The sequence below is a fragment of the Carcharhinus amblyrhynchos genome, chromosome 14 (genome assembly GCF_965287045.1).
Source record: "Carcharhinus amblyrhynchos chromosome 14, sCarAmb.v2.hapA, whole genome shotgun sequence".
Taxonomy (NCBI): domain Eukaryota; kingdom Metazoa; phylum Chordata; class Chondrichthyes; order Carcharhiniformes; family Carcharhinidae; genus Carcharhinus; species Carcharhinus amblyrhynchos.
The window spans coordinates 71,238,397-71,248,207 of record NC_137337.1 but is presented as its reverse complement, the minus strand read 5'-3'; the positions used below and the strand labels follow the sequence as shown (position 1 = coordinate 71,248,207).

Here is a 9,811-nt window from a genome sequence, read left to right as displayed (position 1 = left end):
AAGCCCTCCCCTCCACTCTATCCCCATAACCCAGCACATTTGTCATGGCTAATCCAACTAACCTGCACATCTTTGGACACTAAAGGACAATGTAGCATGGCCAATTCATCTAACCTGCACTTCTCTGGATTACTAAGGGGCAATTTAGCATAGCCAATCCACCTAACCTGCACATCTTTTGGACTGTGGGAGGAAACCAGAGCCCCCAGAGGAAACCCACGGGATGAGCGTGCAGATTCCTCACAGACAGTGACCCAAGGCTGGAATTGAACCCGGGTCCCTGGTGCTGTGAGGCAGCAGTGCTAACCACTGTGTCACTATACCGCCCCAGCATGGGCAGACACGCAGCCTGTGGGAGATGCTAACTCAGTAGTTCAACCTGTTAGTCGTTTGTCATCATTTCCATACAACCCAGCAACTCCACAGTGTCAATAGTTACCTGAGGTGGCACAAGGTTTTTGTCACATAAACCTGCTCCCCTTTGACAAAAAAAAACCAACAATTGAAAGAAGTTTGAAAAGGAAATGGTATGTCTCCTGCCACATCGAACTCTGAGAAATGTAAGAAAGTACAAGCACACACACTGTTGAACTCGGCACTACTGGCTGAAGATAGTTGCAAGTGCTTCAGCCTTGTATTTAGCACTGTTGTTGATGCACTGGGCTCCCCCATCACTGACTGTGGAGCTTAGATCTGATCTGTTAGCTGTGAGATCATTATTAGCTCTATTACATGCTGCTTCTGCTGTTAGTATGCAGGTAGTCCTGTATTGTCGCTTCACCAAGTTGACACCTCATTCTCAGGTATGCCTGATGCTGCTCAGTGGTTAGCATTGCTACTTCACAGCTCCAAGGCCCTGGGTTCGATTCCTGGCTTGGGTTACTGTTCGTGTGGAGTTTGCACATTCTCCTTGTGTCTGCGTGGGTTTCCTGCGGGTGCTCCGGTTTCCTCCCACAGTCCAAAGATGTGCAGGTTAGGTTGATTGGCCATGCTGAAATTGCTCCTTAGTGTCCTGAGATATGTAGGTTAGAGGGGTTAGCAGGTATATGTGTCAGGATATGAGGATAGGGCCTGGGTGGGATTGTGGACAGTGCAGACTTGATGGGTCAGATGGCCTCTTTCTGCACTGTAGGGTTCCTATGTTCTTTTCTACACTCTTGGAATTCTGTCTGTTGTATTATGGGTCACCACTGAGCACCATGTTAGCTTATTGGTTTGTTTACTGTCCCAATGATGAGATCATAGGACAGAATCACAGAATTCTACAGTGCAAAAGGAGGTCATTCGGCCCATCGAGTCTGCGCCAACCACAATCCCATCCAGGCCCTATCCTCATAACACCACTTATTTACCCTGCTAAGCCCCTGACAGTAAGGGGAATTAGCATGGCCAATCCACCTAACCTGCACATCTTTGGACTATGGGAGGAAACCAGAGGAAACCCATGCAGACACAGGGAGAACGTGCAAACTCCACACAGCGACCCAAGCTGGGAATCGAACCCAAGTCCCTGACGCTGTGAGGCAGCAATGCTAACCACTGTATCACCGTGCTGCCCAGACTTTTATGCCTGAATATGAACTATTTATTGTTAATCGTTATTGATGCACAGATCCCACTTACAGCTATCATGCATGGTGCTGCTTCATGTAACTGATTCTTTCCAGTCTATTATCTTGTGACTCTGTACATCATAGATGGGCGGTGATGTTCTCCAATCCTACGTTGTCTCTTGCTGTGCCCAGCATCTTTACATTACTATGGCATGCGAGCACATTCAACACCCTTCTCCTGCACTCTTCATTGAGCCAGAAACTTGTCAGTTCCGGCCTTGTCTGTGTGGAGTTTGCACATTTTCCCACAGTTTGAAGATGTACACGTTCAGTGGATTGGCCATGGTAAACGTGCGATGTTATGGGGATGGCGGGGGGTGGGGGAGGCGTGGGGGGCCCTGGATAAGAACATAAGAACATAAGAAATAGGAGCAGGAGTAGGCCATCCAGCCCCTCGAGCCTGCCCCGCCATTCAATAAGATCATGGCTGATCTGTCGCTGCTCAGTTCCACTTTCCCGCCCTCTCCCCATAACCCTTAATCCCCTCTCCTATCAAAAACCCATCAACCCGCGTCTTAAAAATATTTAGCGAGGCAGCCTCCACCACTTCAACGGGCAGAGAATTCCAGAGATTCACCACCCTTTGAGTGAAGAAGTTCCTCCTCAACTCCGTTCTAAACCGCCTCCCCTTTATCTTGAGGCTGTGCCCCCTAGTCCTACTGTCTTTTTTGAGCGGGAAGAGTCTTTCCACCTCTATCCTATCCATCCCATTCATCATCTTATACGTCTCAATGAGATCTCCCCTCATTCTTCTAAACTCTAACGAGTACAAGCTCAGTTTATTCAGCCTCTCCTCATAGCTCAACCCCCTCAACTCCGGTATCAGCCTAGTAAACCTCCTCTGCACTCCCTCCAAGGCCAAAATATCTTTGCGCAGGTGCGGCGCCCAAAAATGCACACAGTACTCCAGTTGCGGCCTCACCAATGCCCTATACAACTGCAGCAAGACCTCCCTACTTTTATATTCAATCCCCCTCGCTATGAAGACCAGCATCCCATTCGCCTTCCTGACCACCTGCTGCACCTGCAGGCTGGGTTTTTGCGACTCATGCACAAGGACCCCGAGGTCCCTCTGCATCGTCGCCTGCTGCAGTTTTTCGCCCCGTAAGTAATAGTCCTTCCTACCATTCTTCCTACCAAAGTGGACCACCTCACACTTGCCAACATTAAATTCCATTTGCCATTTCCTGGCCCATTCGCCCAGCCTATCTAGATCCTTCTGTAGACTCTCCACACCCTCTGCACAATTTGCCGTTCCCCCAATCTTGGTGTCATCAGCAAATTTCGACACTCTACACTCGGTTCCCTCCTCCAGATCATCTATATAAATGGTAAAAAGATGCTCTTTCGGAGAGTAAATGCAGAATTGATGGACCGAATGGCCTCCTTCTTCATTGTTTGTGGCACACTGGTTATCGCTGCTGCCTCACAGCACCAGGGACCCCGGGTTCAATTCCCGGTTCAGGTCATTGTCGAAGTATAGTTTGCACATTCTCCTTGTGTCTGCGTGGGTTTCCTCCAGATGCTCTGGTTTCCTCCCACAGTGTGAAAGACCTGCTGATTTAGCATTGACTATGCTAAGATCTCCCTCAGTGTACCCGAACAGGTGCCGGGGTGTGGCCACTAGGGAATTTTCACAGTAACTTCATTGCAGTAAGCCTACTTGTGAATAATAAATAAACTTAAGGGATTCTATAGTTTCCTTACACTTACTGTGTACCAATGATCTCAAGCTTACACAGTGAGAAAGATGTTGGATGAGGGGGGCAGACACTGAGTGACTCTGAGCTGAGCTTGTGTCTCACTCTCTCCCGGCCCCAATGTCCCCGCCCGCGCCGCCGCCCGGACCCACATCCGCGCTGCACACCCCGCACCGGAAGCGCGGATACCGCGCTTACAAACCTCCCCCCCGCCGATGTAACTCCGAGTTTGACTTTCTGCCGCCAGCCCCTCCTTCCAGGAGGAGAGACTCTCGCTGCCGACAGCCGGACAGAGAACCCCCTCCCCCAAACCGGGCTCCGGGTCAATGTCTCCCCTGAGCCGGAGCAGGACCCTGAAATACGGGCTGCCCATGTTGGTGAGTGGGGGAGTGGGAAGAGGTGGGGGGGAGGGGCCCAGGCGGTGGGAGGGGGAGGGGCCCAGGCGGTGGGAGGGGGAGGGGCCCAGGCGGTGGGAGGGGGAGGGGCCCAGGCGGTGGGAGGGGGAGGGGCCCAGGCGGTGGGAGGGGGAGGGGCCCAGGCGGTGGGAGGGGGAGGGGCCCAGGCGGCGGGAGGGGGAGGGGCCCAGGCGGCGGGAGGGGGAGGGGCCCAGGCGGCGGGAGGGGGAGGGGCCCAGGCGGCGGGAGGGGGAGGGGCCCAGGCGGCGGGAGGGGGAGGGGCCCAGGCGGCGGGAGGGGGAGGGGCCCAGGCGGTGGGAGGGGGAGGGGCCAGGCGGTGGGAGGCGGGGCCAGGCGGTGGGAGGCGGGGCCAGGCGAGAGAGGGGCGGGGCGAAGTAGGGGGTGGGAGCTGGGGGAGGGGGAGGGGCTAGGTGGGGGGATGGGAACTGGGGAAGGGGAAGGGAGAGGGGCGGGGGGATGGGAACTGGGGATGGGGAAGGGGGGGCGGCTATGTGAGGAGGGAAGGAGTTAGATTGGGGAGGGCTGGGTGGTGGGAACAGAGAAATTGGGAGTTGAAGCGGGGATAGTCAGGCAACAAAGAACTTTCAAATTCTTTCACTTTTTTTGTGTATTTCTTGCAATTTTTAAACTGCTTCCAGTTTTAGTCGCTGCTGTTAAGTTGAATTCGGTCCACACTAGACCATGGTTCTTGTCCCTCTTTCTTCCTGAATCTACCTGCCTCCCTGGTCGTGTTACAGTCCTGATGACCGCTCAGCGTTACAGAGTCTTGGTTAGAGCCCATCTGCAGAACTGAACAATAATCCATTCAGGGCACCCAAGTTCTCCAGTGAGATGCTGGTCTTGTTGCAGGTGTGATGTAGACTCATTTGCACAGTAACATTTTTATGATATATTGGCCAACATTCCGTTTGCCTTCTCTATTATCCAGAGAGACCGGTAATTCTCTTCGGACCTGGGTTCAAATCCACCACGGCAGATGGTGAAATTTGAATTTAGTAATAATCTGGAATTAAGAGTCTAATGATGACCAAGAAACCATTGTACGAAAAACCCAATTGGTTCACTAATGTCCTTTAGGGAAGGAAATCTGCTGCCCTTCCCTGGTCTGGCCTACATGTGACTCCAGATCCGCAGCAGTATGGTTGACTCTTAAATGCCCTCAGCGATAGGCAATAAATGCTGGCCAACCAGTGATGTTCACATCCCGTGAACAAATTTTAAAAAAACATGTTTCGGATCTGGAATGCATGGCTTGAGAGTGTGGTGGAGAAAGATTCAATCATGAATTTTAAAAGGGAATTAGCTAATTACTTGAAGAGGGAAGGTTTGCCAGGCTGTGGGGGGAAAGACAGGAGAGTGGGAGTCCTGGGGATTTTCCACATTGTTATAACCCTTCTGTTGGATTTTAGCTCAATATCGCTTTAAACTTCTCACCCTTGTTTTCAAATTCTCTCGTGGCCTTTCCCGGCATAATGCCTGCAACATTCTCTAGCCATGCAAACCCTGCGATTGACCTCTACATTCCAGTTTGTGCAGGCATTGGGGAAGGATTTGAAAACAAGAGTAAGAATTTTAAAATCAAAGTATTGCTGGACTGGAAGCCATTGATTAAGGAGGCTTCCCAAACTTGTGCAGTCAGTGAAATCTCGCACCTTTGACCCTGTGGAATCGATGTAATTGAATTCAGAAAGTACAAGTCTGGTTTTGGCGATAACTTGCTGGTCGTTTGACAGTACAGAATTTGAATGTTTCTTAGAGGAAAGACATTGTTGCTGAAACTTTTTGCCTTGCAGTTGTCAGGACAAACCCAGGAATGCACGTTTAATGGGATTGAGGGTTATAGGCCGAGTAGGTAGGGATATGATCAGCACAACTCGTGGGCTGAAAGGCCTGTTTGTGCTGTAGTTTTCTATGTTCTATGTTAGTGCCAAATTTCAAATGGTCACAACAATTTGTACTACAAGGAGAAAAAGGTGCTGGTTGATTGGCAAGTCATCTGATTGGCTGAGATGTTGCCATGGAGAAAGCAACATGGCTCCTCCCCAAACTCCTGGGTGATTGGGAAAAGGTGCAAGATGCTGTGCTGATGCCTCGACCGATCAAAGTTGACTTGCCAACCAATCAGCACCCCTTTTTCCTGTAGCATAAGCTGTTGTCATTGTCTGAAATTTGGTATTCTTGTCCTTGATAAAAAGCTTCACAATGTCTATCTCCCTCTGCTCCTTCAGTTGCCATGCCCAAAGGGATGTTGGCGACCATGGGTTTCCATTGGGTTGGTCCATGGTTATGCTTGGCAAAGCACTGCAATGATTTGCTGTTGCCTTCTGCAGGACTGGCTGACTGGGAAGGTCTCCCACTCCAGCAAAGCACCAGTGGAAGATCGCAGCCTGCAGGCATAAAAGAAAACATCTCCTAAAGAAAAGGAGAAAAATGTTTTTATATAGAGAAAGCTAAGCAAGATCAGCTTGAATGGCATGTCCCCAAGATGGCATGGGGAGGAACAGAACAAAGTTGCTCTTTGTTACCACTTGGTGGCCAGATGTGTGTGTGTGCGCACACTTGTATGCTTGCACACAGGCAAATATGTACACACACACTCATCCACACACATTTTCTCAGGTACAGATATGTTCACACATGTTTTCTCTCACACAGATATGCACGCGTGCTTTCTCACACATACACACAGATATACACATGTTTTCTCTCTCACGCACAGATATACACATTTTCTCTCTCACGCACAGATATACACATGTTTTCTCTCTCACGCACAGATATACACATTTTCTCTCTCATGCACAGATATACACATTTTTTCTCTCATGCACAGATATACACATGTTTTCTCTCTCATGCACAGATATACACATGTTTTCTCTCATGCACAGATATACACATGTTTTCTCTCTCATGCACAGATATACACATGTTTTCTCTCTCATGCACAGATATACACATGTTTTCTCTCTCATGCACAGATATACACATGTTTTCTCTCTCATGCACAGATATACACATGTTTTCTCTCACGCACAGATATACACATGTTTTCTCTCACGCACAGATATACACGTTTTCTCTCTCACGCACAGATATACACGTTTTCTCTCTCACGCACAGATATACACGTTTTCTCTCTCACGCACAGATATACACGTTTCCTCTCATGCACAGATATGCGTACGTTTTCTCACGCACTCAGGTTTGCATGCACATATTTTCTCACACACGCAGGTACACACTGCGTGCATGTACGCACACAAACAGTTCCTGAAGTTTTCTATTGTCATAGATTGTTACATTAATTGAAGAATGCTTCTAAAACATGTCAGGATGGACGACATTGCCTGACATTGGTGGGGATGTAGTTATCATTGACGCAGAGCTTTTAAATGGAAGGATGACAAGGGCATTGCTATATAACAAAATGTACTTCATTTTTGAGCAGTTCCACAATAGATTCACTCAATGAATAAATGAATAATGGTTTGATATCAGTATCATGTTAGTTGCTTTACTTCTGCATTGAATCAGGATAAGCCTGTATGCTCCAGTGCTTTGATGTTCGGCTAGGGATTCTGATGGATGTATATTGGGGGGAGAAAAGTTCTGACATGAATAATCCCCATGAGTGTGGGGCTCATAACCGCTTAGCTTGTTGTGGGCTGATTACTGGGTTGGGTTGGACAGAGTAGGAGTCATGAATGAAAAGACTGGCTCCAGTCCCTCAGACCATACAACGTTTAGTTCTGAGCCTCTGAGAGAGAAAGATGGCCATGCCTCATCTTTGGTTAGGGGAATGATTGTGGTTTTGGTGGTGCCTAAATTTCCTTTTCATCTTCCTTCCCTCTCCTTGGCCTCGTCATTAGCTGCTCAAGTAACTAGAGTGGTCGGGCATCAGAAGTATCAGCCATTTCTTGCACACACAACTGTCACTGCACCAGACACTAACACTAAAGTACCATGTTCCATTTCTGGATATAAAAATTGATCTCTGTACAAGTAGAGGAAAGAGCTCTTTGTTTATCATTTGTAGCAAAGTTGAATACATCAGAACATGCTTCTGATTTAGCTTCAATTAGGAAACCCACCTACCTGTATTCTGCTACTCGGAGCTTGGAGCATTGGCTGGTGTTTTCTGGCTGAGAATTCACTCTAAGCAGGCGGTCTTGTGATTTCTGACAGACACGAACGGGATAGACCATGAGCCTGCTCTGCCACCATTTGTACCTTACATTTAATAAATCCAAAGATCTGTGGGTTAGGTTGATTCCCCATGCTAAATTGCCCCTCAGTGTCGGGGGATTAGTAGGGTAAATGTGTGGGGTTACTAGAATACGGCCTGGGTAGGATTGTGATTAGTACAGACTCGATGGGCTGAATGGCCACCTTCTGCACTGTCGATATTCTATTCTATCCAAATCACAGAAGGGCGGCACGGTGGTCAGCACTGCTGTCTCACAGCGCCAGGGACATGGGTTCAATTCCGACCTTGGGCGATTGTCCGTGTGGTCTGCACGTTCTCCCCGTGGGTTTCCTCTGGGTGCTCCGGTTTCTTCCCACAGTCCAAAGATGTGTGGGTTAGGTGGATTGGCCATACTAAATTGCCTCTTGGTGTCAGGGATGTGAGGTTACGGGGAGGGGGCTGGATGGGATTGTTAGTGTGGTCCCGATGGGCTGAATGGCCTCCTTCTGCACTGTCGGGAGTCTATGGATACCGTCTATGAATTTAATGAAGTAGGCAGAAATCCAGCAGGTCATTCATAGTGGAGGCTGTTGAGAGTTCCCTGGTTCAACTGGATGACTATAATGTTCTTCAAGCGTTAAAATGTGTTCAACTTGAAGCACAAAATACGTCCACAAGTCTGATGATAAAATGGCACTGGCTGATCTGGAGTCTAATTAGGGTTTCTTGGCCTCGAGCTGTTGAGTGCACCTGTACCATGTATTGCGGTGGCGTGAATGAAAATATCCTTGGATAACTGAAGGCGGTTTTCACACACAATTGCACTCTGCAAATGCAGAACTTTTAAAATGAAAACCAGAAAAATTATTACATTGGCACAGAAGCTCACAGCGCAGAAATTGACTGAGGAATTATTGCTCAATAATCCTGCAGTAATGGCTGCAATCGTTAACGTTCTATTGTGTGCGCTTGCGTGTGTTTGTGTGCACGTGCGTTATTGCTTATCAAGGTCGTGAAGTGCAGTCAAATACTAGCTACTGTGTTGGCAGCTGCTCTTGGTAGGAAATAATTGACTACAAATAAGGTAATTGTGCTCCCACCCATGAACTAGAAACATTGGCCCAGGGTATGCCCCAGTGGGAAATCTCCCACTGGGCAAATTGCCTGAGGGGTGAGCTGGGAGCCGTCAGCAGAGCATCAGGGGTCTTGGTCAATGTGAGAGCCAACACACATGCTGTGTTCTTCACCGGTGCCAATGAAGGACAGGAACGGAAGCAGCAGAATGCAATAGAGTCGTAGAGGTTTACAGTATGGAAACAGGCCCTTCGGCCCAACTTGTCCACGCTGGCTTTTTTTAACTACTACGATAGTCCCAATTGCGCGCGTTTGACCCATATCGCTCTGTACACATCTTACCCATACAACTGTCTAAATGCTTTTTAAAAGACAAAATTGTACCCACCTCTACTACTACTGAGTAATAGGCTGAATTGTTTTTGTTTATTAGTATCACAAGTAATAAATACTTGTGATTTATTAGTATCACAAGTATTACTTGTGATACTAATAAATCACAAGTATTTATTAGTTATGATTATGGGATAGGTCCTGGGTGGGATTGTGGTCAGTGCAGACTCGATGGGCCGAATGGCCTCCTTCTGCATTATATGATTCTACGATTCTATCTGCCAAGTTTTTGCCCACTCATCTAACCTGTCCATAACCTTCTGTAGATTCTGTGTCATCCTCACCACTTGCCTTCCCAGCTATTTTTGTATCAGCCGCAAACTGGGCACAGTTTCCACCTTCACCAGAATTGATTGCAATGCCCCAAGAATCTAAAGCCCATCCTCCTGTATCATCTCTCCAGCTATGTGTTCATCTCTAGCCTCC

The 9,811-nt window shown here is 48.3% G+C and overlaps 1 protein-coding gene across 1 annotated transcript in view; it reads left to right on the top strand.

The window, feature by feature from the left end:
• The first annotated feature begins 3,497 nt into the window (after positions 1 to 3,497).
• cox16 (cytochrome c oxidase assembly factor COX16) overlaps positions 3,498 to 9,811 on the top strand; it is a 46,726-nt gene continuing 40,412 nt past the window's right edge. Inside the window, exon 1 of the mRNA XM_080203060.1 lies at positions 3,498 to 3,690. Within this exon, the coding sequence (XP_080059186.1) occupies positions 3,640 to 3,690 (51 nt within the window). The 5' untranslated portion in view covers positions 3,498 to 3,639. The remainder of the gene's footprint in view (positions 3,691 to 9,811) is intronic.